Genomic DNA, 23,760 nt, shown 5'->3' on the forward strand with positions numbered 1-23,760 from the left:
TGTTAGAGGCTCAGGGAGACGCACCGGAGTCTTGCCCCTCTGGAAAATTGTTTGTTCCATCAGAATTGCATCATATGTAGGGATCAGCGGACCCATGGATGTTCGGGTTTGCTGAGTTCGGCCGAACTTCAGGTCAAAGTTTTGGTTCGGGACCTAAACTTGACCCAAACCCGAACTCCATTGAAGTCAATAGGGACCTGCACTTTTGTGCACTAAAATGGCTGTAAAATAGTCATAGTAAGAGCTAGAGGGCTGCAGAAGGAAGCAAAATCGGTGTAAGAGCAGGACAGTTGCCCTACAAACAAATGTGAATAGGGAAATTACTTAAAATAACAGAATAGAAAAAAATAAAAAAATTAAATTTTGAACTAGGAGGTGGAGGTCAAAGTGGAGTAGGAGGTTGAGGAGGCACAAGTCCTGTGGGATCCATGTCTGGTACATTTTAATAAACGTGAGCTTGTCCACATTGGCTGTGGACAGGCGGCTGCGCTTGTCTGTGATTACCCCCCCTGCCGTGCTAAACACACGTTCGGACAATACACTTGCTGCAGGGCAGGCCATCACCTCCAAGGCGTAAAAGGCAAGCTCAGACCATGTACCCAATTTGGATACCCAGAAGTTGAATGGGGCAGACCCATCAGTCAGTACTTTTAGACATGTGCACACCATGTTGCTGAAATGCTGCCTCATGCTAAGACGTTTCGTATCAGCTGGTGCTGCTGGTTGTTGTGGCGTGCTGACAAAGCTTTTCCACATTTCGGCCATGCTAACTCTCCCTTCCAGGGGCGTACATAGAAATCATTGGACCCATAGCAAACATCTGAATTGGGCCCCCTAACCCCACCCACTACCCACCCGTGGCCCATTCCACTACTAATGAAATCGTTAGGGATAAATAACAAAAAAAGTAAATAAAATAATATTTTCCCGTAAGGTTTGCTCTGGAAGCATACGCCTGTCTGTGGAGCATACGCCTTCACTCGGTCAGTATTTGCTCAATAATCCATCAGTATTGCTAATGCCCAAAAAAAAATCTGGAGTGGATCTAAAACATGATGACACGTGAATGGAATATTCGCATGTCTTCTGTGTTTTGTACCCACTCCTGCTTTTGGCTACCAAATCATAAGCCAATTCTGATGGGACCATGCAGGCCTTACAGCTGCTACAGACAGGATCCGTTGTGCTTCTCATTTTTCCTTCCATCTGACAGATCAGAAGAAAGGTCTAATAAATGATGATGTCAGCCTGGCCGAAAGGCAAAATAGTGGCCCAGTCATGAAGTGGGGAGGGTAGGAACAGCATGAGAAGTCCACAGAGTGGTCCTATGACATAGTTGTAACGGATCTCCTAGCACCCCGACCGGGTACCTCCGTTGATTAGATGCTCCTAGTGCTTTCCGAGGACTCCAAGCACTCCACTTGACACCGTACGCACTGCAGACCCCACGAACCGCCGAAGCTCGGTTGAGATCTCACCGTCTCCTACCCACCCTGGACCTACGACAAGGCTCCAGGCTCCAGTGGGTGAACCTCTCCTAAAACCAGAGAGCAGGAACAGCTCTTAAAAGAGCTAGTAGTTATAGCCAGGGGAGTATAGCAAATCTCCCAGCGTATAGCAATCCCCAGCGTCGATCAGTTACCCAAACATCAGCCTCAACATGATAAAGGGTAAAACAGGAACACTTTATTGAGGGCTACCCACCCGTATTTATGCAGGTCCCCATCTGGTGTACACGCCCCTAGGGGACCAGAAGGAAGACTGTGACACAGGACAGATACGTAGCACTCAGGATACACAGACACAACACATCCCCACAATGCATCATGGTTTCCTCCTCTCTGCCCTGGAGACACCCGAGGAGTAATTCAATTATCTCTCAGGACAAAGGGAAATCGCCAATACACATGTGGATACAACAGGACAGGAATCACCACCCAAACACACAATGTCACACCCCCACAGCAAACACAGACATTTAACATATTCCCAGATAGCTCAAGTCTGAGTGCATATCATTAGGTGAATGGCACTTAGAATACACAAATACAATAAAATTAGCTATCTGGGTACCCTCACATAACAAAATACAATTGCAAAGACAGATTTAAGCTGTGCGGCCGGTCTGTCTGCTCCTTTAAAGTTAGTATGGGCCATAATCCTGAGGCAAGAGGCTTGTAGCCAGGCCCCTCCGAAACCCAGTGGCGAGGTTGGTTTCGTCAAAATAGTGGTTAGGTGGAAGCAGCATGAGGAGACCATAGAGTGGCCCAATGACAAAGTCTGAAGGTGGAGGCAGCATCAGGAGGCCACAGAGTGGCACGATGACAAAAGTTTGTGGAGGTGGCAGCAGCATGAGGAGACCACAGAGTAGCACGACGACAAGACATTTTCGAGGTGGCAGCAGCATAAGGAGGCCATAGAGTGGCACACTGACAGAGTCTGGAGTTGGCAGCAGTATGTGGAGGCCACCAAGTGGCACAATGACAGATTCTGGCAGTGGCAAGAGGAGACCACAGAGTGGCCCAATGACAAAGTGTGGAGGTGGTGGCAGCATCAGGAGGAGGCCACCAAGTGGCACACTGACAGAGTCTGGAGTTGGCGGCAACAAGAGGAGACCACAGAGTGGCCCAATGACAAAGTGTGGAGGTGGCGGCAGCAGCAGCATCAGGAGGAGGCCACAGATTGGCACAATGACAGAGTGTGGAGGTGGAAGCAGTATGAAGAGGCCACCGAGTGGCACAATGACAGAGTCTGGAGGTGGCGACAGCAGCAGCATCAGGAGGATATCACAGAGTGTCAAGGTGACAATAGTGTTGAGATGGCAGTAGCAGCAGCAGCATCAGGATACCACAGAGTGGCAAGGTGACATAGTGTGGAGATGGCAGCAGCAGCATCAGGATACCACATATGGTGATGCTGCATATGTTGACACAGGGCTGTGGTGCCAACATTGGCACCCTGGCCACGCTTCACTTTCTGACCAAATATTCTACATATGGCAAAGTTAACCTCTCCGGCGGCTTAACAAAAAACTGCCACACCGCGGAGTAGGTGATTTTCCCTCCAACAGTCCGCACTGACTGACTGCTACTGCCACTGCTTCCGTAAGTCCCTGCACCACTACTTCCCACTACAAGGCAGGTGGTCTACCCCGGGCATGTTTGGCTCCCTACCTCCCACTGCTGCCACCCTGCTGACTCCCAGCCATGCTTTCAACACATATAACCGCCGAAGTGAACTGAGAATATATATTTTTTTCTGTACTGAAATAGGCCACAAAACGCTTTCAACACATATAACCGCCGACGTGAACTGAGAATATATTTTTCTTATTGTACTGAAATAGGCCACTAAACGCTTTCAACACATACAGTTGCAAGAAAAAGTATGTGAACCCTTTGGAATAATATGGATTTCTGCACAAATTGGTCATAAAATGTGAACTGATCTTCATCTAAGTCACAACAATAGACAATCACAGTCTGCTTAAACTAATAACACACAAAGAATTAAATGTTACCATGTTTTTATTGAACACACCATGTAAACATTCACAGTGCAGGTGGAAAAAGTATGTGAACCCTTGGATTTAATAACTGGTTGAACCTCCTTTGGGAGCAATAACTTCAACCAAATGTTTCCTGTAGTTGCAGATCAGAAGTGCACAACGGTCAGGAGTAATTCTTGACCATTCCTCTTTACAGAACTGTTTCAGTTCAGCAATATTCTTGGGATTTCTGGTGTGAATCGCTTTCTTGAGGTCATGCCACAGCATCTCAATCGGGTTGAGGTCAGGACTCTGACTGGGCCACTCCAGAAGGCATATTTTCTTCTGTTTAAGCCATTCTGTTGTTGATTTACTTCTATTCTTTGGGTCGTTGTCCTTTTGCAACACCCATTTTCTGTTGAGCTTCAGCTGGTGGACAGATGGTGTTAAGTTTTCCTGCAAAATTTCTTGATAAACTTGGGAATAAATTTTTCCTTTGATGATAGCAATCCGTCCAGGCCCTGACGCAGCAAAGCAGCCCCAAACCATGATGCCCCCACCACCATACTCCACATTTGGGATGAGGTTTTGATGTTGGTATGCTGTGCCTCTTTTTCTACACACATAGTGTTGTGTGTTTCTTCCAAACAACTCAACTTTGGTTTCATCTGTCCACAGAATATTTAGCCAGTACTGCTGTGGAACATCCAGGTGCTCTTGTGCAAACTGTAAACGTGCAGCAATGTTTTTTTTGGACAGCAGTGGCTTCCTCTGTGGTATCCTCCCATGAAATCCATTCTTGTTTAGTGTTTTACGTATCTTAGATTCGCTAACAGGGATGTTAGCATATGCCAGAGACTTTTGTAAGTCTTTAGCTGACACTCTAGGATTCTTCTTCACCTCATTGAGCAGTCTGCGCTGTGCTCTTGCAGTCATCTTTACAGGATGGCCACTCCTAGGGAGAGTAGCAGCAGTGCTGAACTTTCTCCATTTATAGACAATTTTTCTTACCGTCGACTGATGAACAGCAAGGCTTTTGGAGATACTTTTATAACCTTTTCCAGCTTTATGTAAGTCAACAATTCTTAATCATAGGTCTAGTGAGAGCTCTTTTGTGCAAGGCATCATTCACATCAGGCAATGCTTCTTGTGAAAAGCAAACCCAGAACTGGTGTGTGTTTTTTATAGGGCAGGGCAGCTGTAACCAACACCTCTAATCTCATCTCATTGATTGGACTCCAGTTGGCTGACACCTCACTCCAATTAGCTCTTGGAGAGGTCATTAGTCTAGGGGTTCACATACTTTTTCCACCTGCACTGTGAATATTTACATGGTGTGTTCAATAAAAACATGGTAACATTTAATTCTTTGTGTGTTATTAGTTTAAGCAGACTGTGATTGTCTATTGTTGTGACTTAGATGAAGATCAGATCACATTTTATGACCAATTTGTGCAGAAATCCATATAATTCCAAAGGGTTCACATACTTTTTCTTGCAACTGTATAACCGCAGACGTGAACTGAGAATATACAGTACAGACCAAAAGTTTGGACACACCTTCTCATTCAAAGAGTTTTCTTTATTTTCATAACTATGAAGGCATCAAAACTGTGAATTAACACATGTGGAATTATATACATAACAAACAAGTGTGAAACAACTGAAAATATGTCATATTCTAGGTTCTTCAAAGTAGCCACCTTTTGCTTTGATTACTGCTTTGCACACTCTTGGCATTCTCTTGATGAGCTTCAAGAGGTAGTCCCCTAAAATGGTCTTCCAACAGTCTTGAAGGAGTTCCCAGAGATGCTTAGCACGGGTGGCCCTTTTGCCTTTACTCTGCGGTCCAGCTCACCCCAAACCATCTCGATTGGGTTCAGATCCGGTGACTGTGGAGGCCAGGTCATCTGGCGCAGCACCCCATCACTCTCCTTCATGGTCAAATAGCCCTTACTTTCAAAGTTTTCCCAATTTTTCGGCTGACTGACTGACCTTAATTTCTTAAAGTAATGATGGCCACTCATTTTTCTTTACTTAGCTGCTTTTTTCTTGCCATAATACAAATTCTAACAGTCTATTCAGTAGGACTATCAGCTGTGTATCCACCTGACTTCTCCTCAACGCCACTGATGGTCCCAACCCCATTTATAAGGCAAGAAATCCCACTTATTAAGTGGCACACCTGTGAAGTGAAAACCATTTCAGGGGACTACCTCTTGAAGCTCATCAAGAGAATGCCAAGAGTGTGCAAAGCAGTAATCAAAGCAAAAGGGGGCTACTTTGAAGAACCTAGAATATGACATATTTTCAGTTGTTTCACACTTGTTTGTTATGTATATAATTCCACATGTGTTAATTCATAGTTTTGATGCCTTCAGTGTGAATCTACAATTTTCATAGTCATGAAAATAAAGAAAACTCTTTGAATGAGAAGGTGTGTCCAAACTTTTGGTCTATACTGTATATATATTTTTTGTACTGAAATAGGCCAGTAAACGCTTTTAGCAGAAATAAATGCACCAGTGAAGTGCATATATATTTTTCTTTCTGTACTGAAATAGGCCACTAAACGCTTTTGCCACAAATAAATGCACCAGTGAAGTGCGTATATTTTTTTCTTGCTGTACTGAAATAGGCCACTAAACGCTTTCAACACATATAACTGCAGAAGTGAACTGAGAATATATTTTCTTTTTCCACAGATATAAGCCACTAAAGGCTTTTCAACATAGCACTTGCACCCCAAGAACAAATTGCTGGAATGATAGAGCTGTATAATGGCTATTTGGATCCCCAAATAATCTTTACCTGAACTTGTAAATCGCTTTTCTAGCACTGTCCCTAGCGCCTTCTGACGTCTCTTCCTGCACTAAGATGCTGTGAAATAATTCCTCCCTATCCTTTCCCTGCACTTATAAATAGTTTTTTTCAGTTTCTTTGTTCGCAATGAGGTTTTTCTTATTGCTATCTCTAGCGCCTTCTCACGTCTGTCCCTGCACTGAGAACGTTGGAAAATGGTAGAATCTAAAATGGCTGCTGTATTTATAGGGCTGTGACATCACAGGGCTGGCTGGCTGCTGATTGGATGCATGCTTGCATGTCAATCTGGGTGATACTGCCTTCCCAGAGTTCATTGCCCCATGTCCTCAGTCCTCACATGTGTAGCCGCTATTTTAGGAAAAATTGCTTAGTTTAATAAATAAAAAAAGTTGAGACACTAAATGAAGTATGTGACTGCACTTTCTAGAGGGGGAGCAGAAGGGTGCTGACACATGTATGGCCCTTATCAGTTCCTTATCTGGAGGGGGATTAGCCTGACAATTGAGTAATCAGGGGGGTATGTTCCTCAGCCTATGAGCTTTCCCTAAGCCAACTAGTCTATAGGCAGGGAATCCCTAAATGGCTGTAGTCCCGACCGTCTCTGTTTGGGATTGGTCGCCAGGTCAGGTGGGAGTAGACTATGGGCGGCACCCCTACAATGCACATTGGTTGGTAATTTTGGTAGGTGGAGCCTAGCGCCATAAATAGGACACCAAAATGTCGACACTTCGCCACTGCCTTGATATGTAAGCAGAAGCGATGCCACTGCTTATAGTGCTCTGCGATACTAACAAATCCATGTCCCTGAAGAGCCAATATTTACTTGGTGAAACGAGTTGGATGTTGGAATAGATTTGCTAGAGAGGGAAGCTATAAGGGAATTTTAGCACAGGTCCGAGGTTCCAGCGGCTGGGGGTCGCCCTTCTCAGGGCGGGTGCTCCGACTACAGCCATTTAGGGATTCCCTGCCTATAGACTAGTTGGCTTAGGGAAAGCTCATAGGCTGAGGAAACCCCCCCTTCCCGCTCTGACATATCGGGGTAAGTTTCAAGAACCTCTGCACCACAAAATTCAGCACATGCGGCAGGCAAGGGATGTTTCAAACCAGCTACCACCAACCACAAATCGGTCTGTTGTTCCATGCCCGTCCACAGCTCCTGCGTGGTGTGGGGTTTTTCCCCCAAACAGATGAGTTTCAAAACAGCCTGCTGTCTTTTCCCCCTGGCTGTTGGTGGTGAAGGTGTTACGCTGACCGGATGAGGAGGCGATAGAGGAGGAAACAGAGTAGGAGAAGGAGGCGACAGGAGGTGTAACGCCCCAGATTGGCATTACTACTACTGCACCCCACTACTGTTTTTATTGGTTAACATCATGTCTTAATGCAGGTCCTTCACAATGTGCATTCCAGCTGTTTTTAACTATGTTATCATGTAATGTACCTGGTTCACCAGTAGGTAGCAGCAAGCATGGCAAAGCTACAGTTAGAATGGAACCCTTCTTTCCATTCTAACTCTCCCTCTGAGAAGGGGAGGGGACTAGTTAGTTAGAGTTAGTTCCAGCTTAACCCCTGCTAAGGGAGGTTGTGCAGGAGCACGCCCCTGCTGGACATGCCCGGTCTAAGCCAGCTAGAGCACCTTCAGCTCCGCTGGACATGGAGGCCACAGCATGAAGCCTCAGAAGCCAGGAAATAGAGTTCCCTGGTACTACTTTAGAGACAGACTACAGAGAGAAGTTGCAGCATAAAGAAGAAGCAAAGATTCTATTTAAAGGGATTCTGTCATGAGCTTTTATCCCTATAACCTAAACATATGCCCATGTCCGTACTAATAGCATGAATCCTAAACTGGCCTTATTAAACCTGCCTGTGGCTCTATTAGCCCAAAAAACTGGTTTTCTAACCTGTCAATCACCTACCTAAGGTGCCCAAGGGGACGTCCGTTAATACAGGGTGCCCGCCCGCACCCATCACCGTCTGGTGCCCAGCGCCGCCTTCCAAGTCTTAATCGCCGCCCTCCCTGTCTACAGTGCCGCCTTCCTCACCTCAGCGCCGCCTCCGCAATCCTCCCGTCCCTCTGTCAGATCCCGCGCGTGCGCACTAGGCTCAACCTGATGCGCCCGTGCGGACTCCTGGCAGCGGCTTCGTTGAGCAAAGTGCGCATGCGCCGACCTGGCACCTTAGGTAGGTGATTGGTAGGTTATAAAAAACTGTTTTTGGGGCTAATAGAGCCACAGGCAGGTTTAATAAGGCCAGTTTAGGATTCATGTTATTAGTACGGACATGGGCATATGTTTAGGTTATAGGGCTAAAATCTCATGACAGAATCCCTGTAAGCCTGACAGTACAGCAGAGCCAGTGAGCAACAGATGTAGCAGAGTTGAATTTGCCTGCCAGAGTTTTAATGCTAAAGCCTGCTGGAACCAAGCCAAAGTTTGAAGATTGCTTCTGATGAACAATTACCAAAGTAAAGCTGCTTTTCAACTTCATCACAAGGTCTGGACTCAATTAATTGTTCATCCCCAAGTTAACTTTTCCCCTTTTTCTGCTTTGAAGCCAACGCCTGGGGTCCAGCGTATCCAGGTAGGAGCACAGTGACACAACATTACTTAAAGGGACATTGTAGGCCACCCTATACCACTCTGACATACCTATACCTGGGTACCCACAGTACCATCACCCTCACCTCTATTGGAAAGAGGGATCCTCTGTTGTTGCTTCATTGCAACTGGCGTCACGAAACACTATACCCCCCTCCGATAGGGCCCCAGGGTGAGGCACCCATCGCAGAGGCAACGAGAAATGTCCTGCAATCCTCGGTGGCGGTAGGACATGTGCCAAACTGCTATCCGCCTCAGGCCCAGCCGCCACTGCATTTACCCAGCGTGCAGTTAGAGAGATATAACGTCCCTGCCCGTGCTTACTGGTCCACGTATCAGAAGTTATGTGGACCTTGCCACAGATGGCGTTGTGCAGTGCACACCTGATTTTGTCCGCCATTTGGTTGTGCAGGGCAGGGATGGCTCGCCTCGAAAAGTAATGATGGCTGGGAACCACGTACTATGGGACCTCCACCACCGTAAGGTTTTTAAAAGTCTCTGTCTCCACCAGACGGAATGACAGCATTTCAAAAGCCAGGAATTTTAAAATGCTGGTGCTACAGGCCCACTAAGCGCCACGCCTGGGGTATCCCTTGCACTTTAGGAAGTTTCTACGAAATATGTCCCTCTTATAGAGTAAGTAAACTTGACGCCAGCTGCGGTTAAGCAGCGGAAGCACAAGGCTCCCTTTGTAGATGGTAATGTTGGTACCCAGAAGTCATGAAAAAGCATAATAGACTGCTGCATGACTTGGGGCTCAGACTGCTTGGCTGATTTGCCACGGGGTGAGGTGAAAGACAGATGCCCATTGGCTGCAGGTGCCAACTCTGCTGTTTCAGCAAGGGACCGGGTGGGAGACAATGTGAAGGAACTGGAGGCACTGTCAGCCATCCAATCTACTAGCGCCTCTACTTGTTCTGGCCTCACCATTTGTAGAGCCGCATTAGGCCCGACCAAATAACGCTGAAGGTTCTGTCGCCTACTCGCACCTGAGGAAGGTGTTTCACTTGTGTGTGCACCTGGCACAGATCAACTACATCCTCTCCCTGCAACAGGAGCTTCACCAGCACCATCAGCACCACGACCAGGGCCATGTCCCTTATTTGATGCTCTCTTTATTCTTTGAGGTCACCCACCGAACTAACAGACAGATTAACTATATTAATTTCCCTGTCACATATGCAGTGCACGTATATCTCACGCCAAAAATGAGTATGTTACCGGCCGAACTAACAGTCAGATTAACTATATTAATTTCCCTGTCACATATGCAGTGCACTTATATCTCACGCCAAAAATGAGTATGTTACCGGCCAAACTAACAGTCAGATTAACTATATTAATTTCCCTGTAACGTATGCAGTGCAGGTGTACCTCACACCAAAAATGGGAATATGTCACCCACCGAACTAACAGACAGATTAACTATATTAATTTCCCTGTAATATATAATGCTTTGTCGCTTCCTGCTTGAGATGGGCTGTGAATAGGGTTCCCAGCCCCATATCAATAGATATTGTAAATCAGCCCCGAACATGAGTATATGTTACCGGCTGATTTACAATATCTATTGATACGGGGCTGACACCACTGACTTATGGCGGCCAGTAACTCCCCACTTTTTCTTTTCCTGGTGTACCTATCCTGGACTTCTTACCCACAAGCGGCACAGTGCCTGAAGAAGGCTGTTTTTTTTCAGCCGAAAACGTTCGCACAAAAAGCCTCACTTTACTTGTATTCAAATAAAAACGAAAATTACATCCAACGTGAAACATTTCTGGCTGTGATTTACAATATCTATATTAATTTCCCTGTCACGTATGCATTGCAGGTGTACCTCACACCAAAAATGGGTATATGTCACCGGCCGAAATAACAGTCAGATTAACTATATTAATTTCCCTGTCACATATGCAGTGCATGTGTACCTCACACAAAAATGGGTATATGTCACCCACTGAACTAACAGACAGAATACCTATATTCATTTCCCTATCACTTATGCAGTGCACGTGTATTTCACACCAAAATTGGGTATATGTCACCGGCCGAACTAACAGTCTGTTTAACTATATTAATTTTCCTGTCACGTATAAAGTGCACGTGTATCTCACACCAAAAATTGGTATACATCAAACTAACAGACGGATTAACTATAAAATCTTTGTGTCAGGGGTACAAAAATGGTGCAATGCACCCACAAAAAATCACTATAGGTCACCCACAGAATTAACAGCCAGATTAGTTATTATATTTCTGTGTCAGGGGTACAAAGATGGTGCATTGCACCCACAAAAATTCGCTATAGGACACCCACAGAATTAACAGCCAGATTTATTATTATATTTCTGTGTCGGGGTGCAAAGCTGGTGTATTGCACCCGCAAAAAATCATTATACTGTAGGTCACCCACAAAACAAATAGCCAGATTCCTAACACTCTCCCTCGCTTCAGCTGCCTGCTTCCTGTTCCTTCACTACTCAGAGCTGATGGGCAGTGGTACACGTGATCCAGCTTGTATAGAGGCTGGGTCACATGATGCACCGGCCAATCACAGCTGTGCCATTACTAGGCATGGCTGTGATGGCTTCTAAGTGCCCACAGCTTAAAACCTTGCTGATTGGCTGCCCTGCACCCTTTCAAAAACTTTACTAAATGCCTGAACACGAAACTCGAACCCGAACCTTTCCGGCAAAGTTCGGGTCCGGGTACCCGAACTCGCAAAGTTTGGTACGGACCCAAACTTTACAGTTTGGGTTTTCTCAACACTAATCATAAGGTGTTTGAAGAACATCACTGTACGGTTCTTACGGGACACCCTGGGAGTAGATCCACTGCCGACCTCATCTCTCGTAGATTCTGGTAGCCGGGGTTGCGCAAGTGTGTTGAGGACTATGTGTCGGCCTGTTAGTATCTGTGCACGCGCTAAGGTGACACATTCTTGACCTTCTGGATCTCTACTTCCGTTGCCCATACTGCCTAGACCATGGACTCACTTACTGATCTGCCTAATTCGCCTGGAAAGACAGTTATTCTGGTTGTAGTTGATTGTTTTAGTAAAATGTTGCACTTTATAGCATTGCCTGGCCTACCTAATGCTAAAACACTTGCACAAGTGTTTGTTGACAACATTATGAAACTTCATGGCATTCCCTCTGATGTGGTCTCAGATCGTGGGACTCAGTTTGTGTCCAGATTCTGAAAGGCGTTCTGTACTCGGCTGGGGGTACAACTGTCTTTTTCTTCTGCTTTTCATCCTCATACGAATGGACAGGCAGAATGCACTAATCAGAGTCTGGAGACTTACTTAAGATGTTTTGTCTCAGAACCAGGAGGAATGGTCCTCGTTTTTGTCTTTGGCAGAGTTTGCCATAAACAATCGTAGACAGTAGTCCACTGGTAAGTCGCCATTTTTTGGGGCATATGTGTTTCACCCGCAATTTGGCACATTCTCTGGTTCGGATACTTTCGGTATCCCTGAGGAGGAAGGTTTTTCGTCATCATTGTCTTTTATATGGCGGAAAATTCCAAATAACTTGATGAATATGGGCAACAAGTATAAACTTGTGGCTGACAGGAAATGTATGAATGGTCCGGACCTAAGTGTAGGTGATTTTGTGTGGCTGTCAACAAGAAATATTAAGTTGAAGGTTCCTTCTTGGGTCCAAGGCTTATTGGTCCATATAAGATCACTGCCATTATTAATCCTGTAGCTTTTCGTTTTGAACTTCTTCAGGCTCTGAAAATTCATAATGTGTTTTACAAATCTTTGTTGAAGAAATATGTTGAACCTTTGGAGTCGTCCCCCTTGCCACCCGCTCCTGTCATGGTGGACGGCAGTTTGGAATTCCAGATCGCCAAGATTATTGACTCTCGAGTTCTCCATAGATCTCTTCAGTATCTTGTACACTGGAAGGGTTATGGACCAGAGAAGAGGATGTGGGTATCGGCATCTGACGTGAATGCCAGTCATTTGGTGAAAGCCTTTCACAGGTCTCATCCGGATAAGGCAGGAGATCGGTGAGACTGGCAACACGTGGCATGACATGTTTTCATGACATGTTTTCCGTTTGGATCAAATGACGTCTGTGTTGTTTCTGGTGCTTGCCATACCTTCTTTCCCCAGGTGTGGCTATTATGGTAATTTAACCTTCTCTATTTATTGTTGTTTCTCCCACTATGCTATGCGGTTTATAGCTTCTGTTTGAGTTGTGGATTGCTGGTGTGTGGATCTCGACTGAGTTCCTGGTGCTGCCATGGCTACTTGAAGCTACGTGTTTTCTTTCCCTTTTGTATGTTTGGGTTATTTTGTGTGTTGCATTTCCCTGTCATTTGTATTAAGGCCTGAAGGAGATTCCTGTTCGTCCTTCCTTTTGGAGGAACAGGTTGTCTCAGTCCTGACATTAGTACCAGGGTCCTATAGGGTGAGTTAGGACACTAGGTATTCCTGTGTATGAACTCACCTATCTCTGGGGTCTTGTCATACTGGTAGTTAGTCAGGTCTTTGATTAGGGTTTTACTAGGAGGTGTCCATCTCCTTTCATTAGTTTCCAGGCCTTATTCCCTCACCCCTTTCCCTCCTATGTTCGGTGTGGTGTTTCCCTCCCACACCCAAACGGGACACCTATGTACCTGACTCCAAGAGGAAACTGGTTCTGTCTAAGGGTTATTACTCCAAAATTTCTGGGCATTGGGGGCTACATAAAACTGCCAAACTAATTTCCTGATATTGTTGGTGGCTGTCCATGATTAAAGATATGCCTGCTAGTCTTCTCCATCTCCATTACTGATCTGCCATCCTCCTCTGGATCCTCAATTATTTGGATAGCGGTAGACCTCTTTCCTCCAATATCCCATTTTATACATAAGTCTGGTCTTCCTTCTACCTGTCAGCTAGCCAATATGTTCATTCTCCAAATCTTCTATCTTCACGGATTCCCTCTGCATATTGTGTTTGTCAAAGTTCTGGAGAGCAATTTGTAAATGTCTATATGTGTCCTTAGACTTCTCCTCTCCATACCATCCCCAGTCAAATCCGTGGCAAATCCGCAGCAACCCTACAATTATTAGTGGTTCTTTACATAAATGATATGCAATAATCTAGTGTATTTTATGGGCTGTGTTGGATTTTTTTAAATCTGTTAATTAAGATTACTGAACATATACGGTATGTATTTCCAGTTTGGAAAGAATTCCAGCGTTGGAGAATTTATAGAATAAATGAAATATCAAATCTTCCTAGGCTAGGACAAAGCTAGGTATGTTACTGAGAAATGTAAGAAGTACAATTGTTTTATGCAGCATACTGCAGATTGTGCATCACTGTGGTCACTGTGTGGTCATTTAATGGGTTGTCTGTAATTAGTAATATTATATAAGTATAATAAAAACTGGAGCTTAGATGGAGGATGGAATAAAACAACAAAATAAACACTTTCTTGTTGAATCGCCCATCGTTCCATTGCTGCTGTCCCTGGCCTCCCCAACAGTTTAGGTTTACTTAGGTCTCTTTTACACTTGCGTTGTCCGGATCCGGCGTGTACTCCATTTGCCGGAATTACACGCCGGATCCAGAAAAATGCAAGTGAACTGAAAGCATTTGAAGACGGATCCGTCTTCAAAATGCGTTCAGTGTTACTATGGCAGGACGCTATTAAAGTCCTGGTTGCCATAGTAGTAGTGGGGAGCGGGAAAGCAGTATACTTACAGTCCGTGCGGCTCCCGGGGCGCTCCAGAATGACGTCAGAGCGCCCCATGCGCATGCATGACGTGTCCATGCGATCACGTCATCCATGCGCGTGGGGTGCCCTGACGTCACTCTGGAGCGTCCGGGGAGCCGCACGGACGGTAAGTATACTGCTTCCCCGCTCCCCACTACACTTTACCATGGCTGCCAGGACTTTAGCATCTTGGCAGCCATGGTAACCATTCAGAAAAAACTAAACGTCGGATCCGGCAATGCGCCGAAATGACGTTTAGCTTAAGACCGGATCCGGATTAATGCCTTTCAATGGGCATTAATTCCGGATCCGGCCTTGCGGCAAGTCTTCAGGATTTTTGGCCGGAGCAAAAAGCGCAGCATGCTGCGGTATTTTCTCCGGCCAAAAAACGTTCCGGTCCGGAACTGAAGACATCCTGATGCATCCTGAACGGATTTCTCTCCATTCAGAATGCATTAGGATAAAACTGATCAGGATTCTTCCGGCATAGAGCCCCGACGATGGAACTCTATGCCGGAAAAAAAGAACGCAAGTGTGAAAGAGCCCTTAGCTGTTTATTTGATGTCACATCAACGATATGTGACCACTGCTGCCAATCACTTGAGGCCATTGACTGGCTTCAGTGGTTGTGTGTTGTAATGGGGTCAGTGCTGCAGCCAAGTAAATAAAGACAGGAAGGGTGGACTGGAGCGCTGGGCAATGTTTTTTTTGTTATATTACACCAACCCCTGTTTGTGCCCCAGTTTTTCAAATCTTGGATAATGCCTTCAAAGGCTATGGTCAGCTTTAGATCAATTATTTTTGCATCTTTTAAGTGGTAAAAATAATTTTGGATAATCTAGTTTAATAAAAAAATATGTGATTAAAGCTATTTCAATTTTTTTTTCTCAATATTGGAAGCAATTCAGTAAAAAACTATTTGATAAGAACGTGTCTATAAGCCTTTATAGCACTCAGAGCCAGCACAGGACAGGCATAATACAGAACATATACCAATAATGTTGGGTGAATGCCAGTTAAGTTGTGATACTATTGATGAGGAAACAGCAACCTATTTATGAGTACATACTAGAACAGTTTATATTTTTATTGCAACCTGAACTGAAGGAATGTCTCCAGAACAGTTACCTCTTAGGGAGGTTTAGGGTCCATTCAGATGCCTGTAGTGCATTGCGGATCCGCAATACACCCGGCCGGCACCCCCATAGAAATGCCTATTCTTGTCCGCAATTGCGGACAAGAATAGGACATGCTCTATTTTCTTGCGGAGCTGCAGACCAGAAGATGTATTTCTGGAGGGTAATAATATTACAGGCTATAGCTACTAGTGAGGGGTCGTTGATCCAGGGAGTTATTCTGATTGCCTTATTGGAGTCGGGAAATAATTTTTTTCCCCTTAAGTGGGGAAAATTGGCTTCTACCTCACAGTTTTTTTTTGCCTTCCTCTGGATCAACTTGTAGGATAACAGGATGAACTGGATGGACAAATGTCTTTTTTCGGCCCTATATACTATGTTACTATTTTACTATACTCTATTGAAAAGGCAGTTTGACATTAATTAAATTAAACCACAAATGAGTGAAATATTTGAGCATACTACAGTATCATTGGGGGCGCGGTTCAGACTATAGAATTCAATATTCTCAAGAAAAATATTAAATAATTTGTTAATTGATTAGGAGAATCACACTTACTTGATGGAAGCCCAGGTAGTCTAGTATAGTCGATGAAGCATAGAATATCATCCCTTCTGTACTCACAACAAGAGCAAATCCATTCAGTGTCTAAGGAAGAAATAAGAGACAGAAAGGTTAATTAATAGTGAGTGAACAGTGTTTTGCCCCGATTTAATTGACAATATTCAGGCTGCTAATTATTATCCTACGTGTGGAATTTATGGCTTCTGGAAGATCAAGAAAAGACACTTTTAAGTGCCGTCTTTTGAACTGACAGAACACTTACTATAATAAGTCACATCTGGGAGACATTCAATAACAAAGAGTCCTGCTGAGAAAATAGTGCAGTGCCAGTTAAAGGCTTTCCACTGAACATAAAATAGCATATTTAAAAGCAAAATAAAGTCCCTAAAGTTTCATATGCTGTACTTACTATTAATTAGTTGACAAATAATGACATGTACTCCTTATGTTTTGACATTTGTGAACCAAACAGCTGACTAGTTCTCTCAACTTTTAATGAACATACTGTATATTAAAAATGTTACTTTTTGATCGTTTTTTGCTGTCCATGTGTCATCCGTGTTTCACTGACACTGCATAGCTGAAAAACAATTTTCAAAGCATCTGTTTCTAATGATCCATGGTTTTCACTGACCCATAGACTATAATGGGCGTGATGGATCAAATGGATGGTGATGGAACATTGACCAAATAGAGCACGCATCCGTGCTAAAAACACGGACTCACGAGCCGTGCTAAAACACTGATGTCTGAATACACACATTAAAATGAATGGGGACGTGTGCTGTCCGTGGAGAACACGTACAGCACACATCTGTGGAACACTGACGTGTGAATGAGGCTTAAGGCCCCTTTCACACGGGTGAGTTTTTCGCGCGGGTGCAATGCGTGATGTGAACGCATTGCACCCGCACTGAATACCGACTCATTCATTTCTATGGGGCTGTTCACATGAGCGATGATTTTCACGCATCACTTGTGCGTTGCGTGAAAATCGCAGCATGCTCTATATTGTGTGTTTTTCACGCAACGCAGGCCCCATAGAAGTGAATGGGGTTGCGTGAAAATCGCAAGCATCCGCAAGCAAGTGCGGATGCGGTGCAATTTTCACGCAGGGTTGCTAGGAGACGATCGGGATGGAGACCCGATCATTATTATTTTCCCTTATAACATGGTTATAAGGGAAAATAATAGCATTCTGAATACAGAATGCATAGTACAATAGCGCTGGAGGGGTAAAAAAATAAAATAAAATACAAACCGGATTCCAAAAAAGTTGGGACACTAAACAAATTGTGAATAAAAACTGAATGCAATGATGTGGAGATGGCAAATGTCAATATTTTATTTGTAATAGAACGTAGATGACAGATCAAACGTTTAATCCGAGTAAATGTATCATTTTAAAGGAAAAATACGTTGATTCCAATTTTCACGGTGTCAACAAATCCCCAAAAAGTTGGGACAAGTAGCAATAAGAGGCTGGAAAAAGTAAATTTGAGCATAACGAAGAGCTGGAAGACCAATTAACACTAATTAGGTCAATTGGCAACATGATTGGGTATAAAAAGAGCTTCTCAGAGTGGCAGTGTCTCTCAGAAGCCAAGATGGGTAGAGGATCACCAATTCCCACAATGTTGCGCAGAAAGATAGTGGAGCAATATCAGAAAGGTGTTACCCAGCGAAGAATTGCAAAGACTTTGCATCTATCATCATCAACTGTGCATAACATCATCCGAAGATTCAGAGAATCTGGAACAATCTCTGTGCGTAAAGGTCAAGGCCGTAAAACCATACTGGATGCCCGTGATCTCCGGGCCCTTAAACGACACTGCACCACAAACAGGAATGCTACTGTAAAGGAAATCACAGAATGGGCTCAGGAATACTTCCAGAAACCATTGTCAGTGAACACAATCCACCGTGCCATCCGCCGTTGCCAGCTGAAACTCTACAGTGCAAAGAAGAAGCCATTTCTAAGCAAGATCCACAAACTCAGGCGTTTTCACTGGTCCAGGAATCATTTAAAATGGAGTGTGGCAAAATGGAAGACTGTTCTGTGATCAGACGAGTCACGATTCGAAGTTCTTTTTGGAAATCTGGGACGCCATGTCATCCGGACCAAAGAGGACAAGGACAACCCAAGTTGTTATCAACGCTCAGTTCAGAAGCCTGCATCTTTGATGGTATGGGGTTGCATGAGTGCGTGTGGCATGGCCAGCTTGCATGTCTGGAAAGGCACCATCAATGCAGAAAAATATATTCAGGTTCTAGAACAACATATGCTCCCATCCAGACGTCATCTCTTTCAGTGAAGACCCTGCATTTTTCAACAAGATAATGCCAGACCACATTCTGCATCAATCACAACATCATGGCTGCGTAGGAGAAGGATCCGGGTACTGAAATGGCCAGTCTGCAGTCCAGATCTTTCACCTATAGAGAACATTTGGCGCATCATAAAGAGGAAGGTGCAACAAAGAAGGCCCAAGACGATTGAACAGTTAGAGGCCTGTATTAGACAAGAATGGGAGAGCATTCCTATTTCTAAACTTGAGAAACTGGTCTCCTCGTCCCCAGATGTCTGTTGAGTGTTGTAAGAAGAAGGGGAGATGCCACACAGTGGTGAAAATGGCCTTGTCCCAACTTTTTGGGGATTTGTTGACACCATGAAATTCTGATTCAACATATTTTTCCCTTAAAATGGTACATTTTCTCAGTTTAAACTTTTGTTCCGTGATTTATGTTCTATTCTGAATAAAATATTAGAAGTTGGCACCTCCACATCATTGCATTCAGTTTTTATTCACGATTTGTATAGTGTCCCAACTTTTTTGGAATCCGGTTTGTACTATAGTCGCCACCCACAGGAACAGCAGGTCTATCCCATAAAGGGAGTGACCACATAAAGACAGGTGCAATCAATATCAAGTGAATAAACCAAAAAGCAATGACCACTTGGATACATATTCTATCTTACATATTGTAGACAATTTTCTTATGCATGTTCAGATATTCAACGTCTGAAAAATAAATGATACATAGATTGTGAACATGTAACAGAATTATTTCTTTACAAATGCATGACCTCATATTCCCTATTGAGGCCTCTAGGGTGTAATGTGTCCAACGTGTGGATCCAAAAGGCTTCCCTCCATAACAAAATTTCATTATGTCACCCCCCCTCCGTGGTCTAGTCACCTGTTCTAGAACCTGAAATTTCAGCTGGGCAATAAAATGTCAAAAATTTTCAAAATGGCTTGGTATGGGTAATAACAGATTTTTGGTTCTAATAGTTGATTTGTGTTTATTTATTCTGTCCCTCACTGCCTGCATTGTCTCACCAATGTAAAGCAGACCACAAGGGCATTTAATAAGATAAATGACATTTGAGGACTCACATGTAAAAAAACCTTTTACTTCAAATGGATGTCTAGTATGTGGATGATGAAATGTAGGGCCCTTTATGATATGCGAACATTGGAGACAATGCAGGCAGGGGAACGTACCTCTACGTGGTGTCGATAGTACACTTTGGCGCACCCCCTACATCTGCTTTAACTAACATGTCCCTATAACTAGGATTCTTCCTGTTGCAGATTAGGGGTGGATTTTTAAATTCCAAGCCCTCTGGATAGGCCTTACCCAACAAATGCCAATGTTTTCTGACAATATTATCAATCTGTATATTGAAAGGGTGAAATTTATGTATAAATGCTACTCTAGCATCATCCCTTTTCTGGGGTTTTACTCTCACAATCGATTGATCAACACCACTATTGGATAATATACCTGAAGGGTATCCTCGTTCTTTAAATCTGGTAGTCATTTCCCCCAGCCTTTGATTCTGTATGAGCGGATCCGAAACAATCCGCTTCACCCGCTGGTATTGAGATTTAGGTATTGATCTTTTTAAAGATGGGGAGTGTGCACTTGAATAGTGTAAAATACTGTTTCGATCCGTTTCCTTACTATAGAGGTCAGTGGATGGTTGACCATCCTGTTTTTTTATGACCAGTGTATCCAAAAAGCTAACTTTGTCTCTATCACATGACATGGTAAACTGCAGACCCTCACATGCTACGTTTAAATGATCCATAAATGCCAATAGGGTCTCACGTGGCCCCGCCCATATGCAAAAAATATCATCAATAAATCTTTTCCAAATTAGGATGTTCTCACCGTATAACTCATTAGAATAAACGTATGCTTCCTCGAATGCAGCCATGAATATATTTGCATAGGGCGGGGCCACGTTCAACCCCATCGCGGTCCCACGCTTCTGAAGATAATAACTATCCCCAAATAAAAAATAATTGTCCCTCAGAACAATGTCTAACAGATGTAAAAGAAAATCACGTGTAGATGATGTATATTCACTGGTTCCTAGAATCTCAGAAACTGCCTGAATCCCCTCCCTGTGACCAATCGATGTGTAAAGACTAACAACGTCGATGGTCACAAGGAGGCTGTCTTCAGGAACATGACCCAAATCATAAATCATTCTCAGAAAATGAGGTGTATCTAACAAAAAGGACTTAGTATCTGCGGCTTCTACACTGAGTTTTGATACTGCAGAAGCAGATAGGATCCTCTCACAGGTAACATCAACATCGGAATTTCTTAATATCCCTACAAGTGAATTAAAAAAGCGATACCTGGAAAGAGAATTAAGGAGATTGACCTCGTATGAACTTCATGCGGCTACACTAGCTGAATATTATAAAGTGAATAGAATTCCAAGAGGTCTCAGAGTGCATTTATGTCCTACCTTCTTTGCTGAGGACAGTGAATATTGTAAGGACTTTGAACGTATCATTAACAAATGTTCATATGACCTGATCTTACTTACGATTAATCGCATCCAAAAAGCGATCGGTGACATTAAAGAGCAAGTGGCAACTACAGAGCAACAATTACAAGATTCATTAACTTCCGACGAGTTCAAGAAACTGAAAGAAACTGTAGATACCCATATTGCAACTTACAAGAGAGAGACAGAGGACAGAAAACGATCCAAGTTCCTACGAGATTACGAGGACTACCACCTGAACAAGGTCTACAGATGGCAAGATTCCGTCGGCGACCAGGATTCAGAAGACCCGCGAGACCGGGATCTTTCACGTCAAGCTCTGGCAACGAATCAACAGGCGCACGAGAGGCGCGCCCTTTTCGGAGAAGCAGACGGCGTCCGCGCGGCGGAGGAGGCATAGGCGAGCAGGCCGCAAACATCGCCGGCATCGCACAGGAGACGGGATTACATCAAGTACAGACTCTGTCTCAGGTAAGAGTCAATCTCTGATTATAAACCTATCGTCCCGGTGCCTCAGCAGCCAGCAGGTTGAAGCACTCCAGAAAGGCCTGTCGTTTAGCCCCTCACCTAGATTTTATAGTTTTCAAATGGACATAGACATACAACAATTTCTTCGCAAGGTGAGGCTAAAAGCACACTTTGCACAACCGGCCTTGTCTGTCCAACATATTGATATCATATCAGATAAAACATGCTTACATTTGAAGGATCTGGGACTCAGTAATAAGTCCACATTCATGCCCCCGAAAGTATATCATCCGGTGGAAACATATGCACAATTGATACTTAAAGAGATAAGAGAACATTGTGACAAGATAAAGCATGGTGGACTGTACATGACTCCAAATATTACTGGTGAAGAGAAAGGAGTGATCAGGGCTCTTATGGAGGACAATACTCTTATGATAAAACCTGCTGATAAGGGGGCTCGATTGTAGTGATGGATAGGGAGAAATATATTAATGAGGTCATGAGACAGCTGTCTGACCTTCAAACATATGAATTGCTTGACAGAGATCCGGTTTGGAGAATTAAAGAGAAAATCATCACCCTGGTCAAGCGTTTTGAAACAGCTGGGACTATTGACTCAGATATGAGTAGATTTTTGATTAAACAATCACCCATCACCCCGGTATTATATATTTTGCCGAAAGTGCATAAGACCCTTATAGACCCCCCAGGACGTACTATTGTGTCCTCAGTAGATTCTATCTTTAGTCCATTGGCCATGGTATTAGAAAAAGCCCTGACGCCACTGGTTAAAGATACTTAGTCCTTTTTGTTAGATACACCTCATTTTCTGAGAATGATTTATGATTTGGGTCATGTTCCTGAAGACAGCCTCCTTGTGACCATCGACATCGTTAGTCTTTACACGTCGATTGGTCACAGGGAGGGGATTCAGGCAGTTTCTGAGATTCTATGAACCAGTGAATATACATCATCTACACGTGATTTTCTTTTACATCTGTGAGACATTGTTCTGAGGGACAATTATTTTTTATTTGGGGATAGTTATTATATTCAGAAGCGTGGGACCGCGATGGGGTTGAACGTGGCCCCGCCCTATGCAAATATATTCATGACTGCATTCGATGAAGCATACGTTTATTCTAATGAGTTATACAGTGAGAACATCCTAATTTGGAAAAGATTTATTGATGATATTTTTTGCATATGGGCGGGGCCACGTGAGACCCTATTGGCGTTTATGGATCATTTAAACGTAGCATGTGAGGGTCTGCAGTTTACCATGTCATGTGATAGAGACAAAGTTAACTTTTTGGATACACTGGTCATAAAAAAAACAGGATGGTCAACTATCCACTGACCTCTATAGGAAGGAAACGGATCGAAACTGTATTTTACACTATTCAAGTGCACACCCCCATCTTTAAAAAGATCAATACCTAAATCTCAATACCAGCGGGTGAAGCGGATTGTTTCGGATCCGCTCATACAGAATCAAAGGCTGGGGGAAATGACTACCAGATTTAAAGAACGAGGATACCCTTCAGGTATATTATCCAATAGTGGTGTTGATCAATCGATTGTGAGAGTAAAACCCCAGAAAAGGGATGATGCTAGAGTAGCATTTATACAGTCGTGGCCAAAAGTTTTGAGAATTACATAAATATTGGAAATTGGAAAAGTTGCTGCTTAAGTTTTTATAATAGCAATTTGCATATACTCCAGAATGTTATAAAGAGTGATCAGATGAATTGCATAGTCCTTCTTTGCCATGAAAATTAACTTAATACCAAAAAAATCTTTCCTGCTGAGATCATTTCAGTAATTGTCTTGTTAACTCAGGTGAGAATGTTGACGAGCACAAGGCTGGAGATCATTATGTCAGGCTGATTGGGTTAAAATGGCAGACTTGACATGTTAAAAGGAGGGAGATGCTTGAAATCATTGTTCTTCCATTGTTAACCATGGTGACCTGCAAAGAAACGCGTGCAGCCATCATTGCGTTGCATAAAAATGGCTTCACAGGCAAGGATATTGTGGCTACTAAGATTGCACCTCAATCAACAATTTATAGGATCATCAAGAACTTCAAGGAAAGAGGTTCAATTCTTGTTAAGGAGGCTTCAGAGCGTCCAAGAAAGTCCAGCAAGC

At 43.7% G+C, this 23,760-nt stretch overlaps 1 protein-coding gene across 1 annotated transcript in view; it reads right to left on the reverse strand.

Annotated features, from left to right (window-relative positions):
• Positions 1-23,760, reverse strand: part of AHRR (aryl-hydrocarbon receptor repressor) — a 462,245-nt gene that overhangs the window by 125,482 nt on the left and 313,003 nt on the right. Inside the window, exon 5 of the mRNA XM_040432935.1 lies at positions 16,320-16,409. Coding sequence (XP_040288869.1) covers positions 16,320-16,409 — 90 coding nt within the window. The remainder of the gene's footprint in view (positions 1-16,319; positions 16,410-23,760) is intronic.

This window comes from Bufo bufo, chromosome 5 (genome assembly GCF_905171765.1).
Source record: "Bufo bufo chromosome 5, aBufBuf1.1, whole genome shotgun sequence".
NCBI lineage: Eukaryota > Metazoa > Chordata > Amphibia > Anura > Bufonidae > Bufo > Bufo bufo.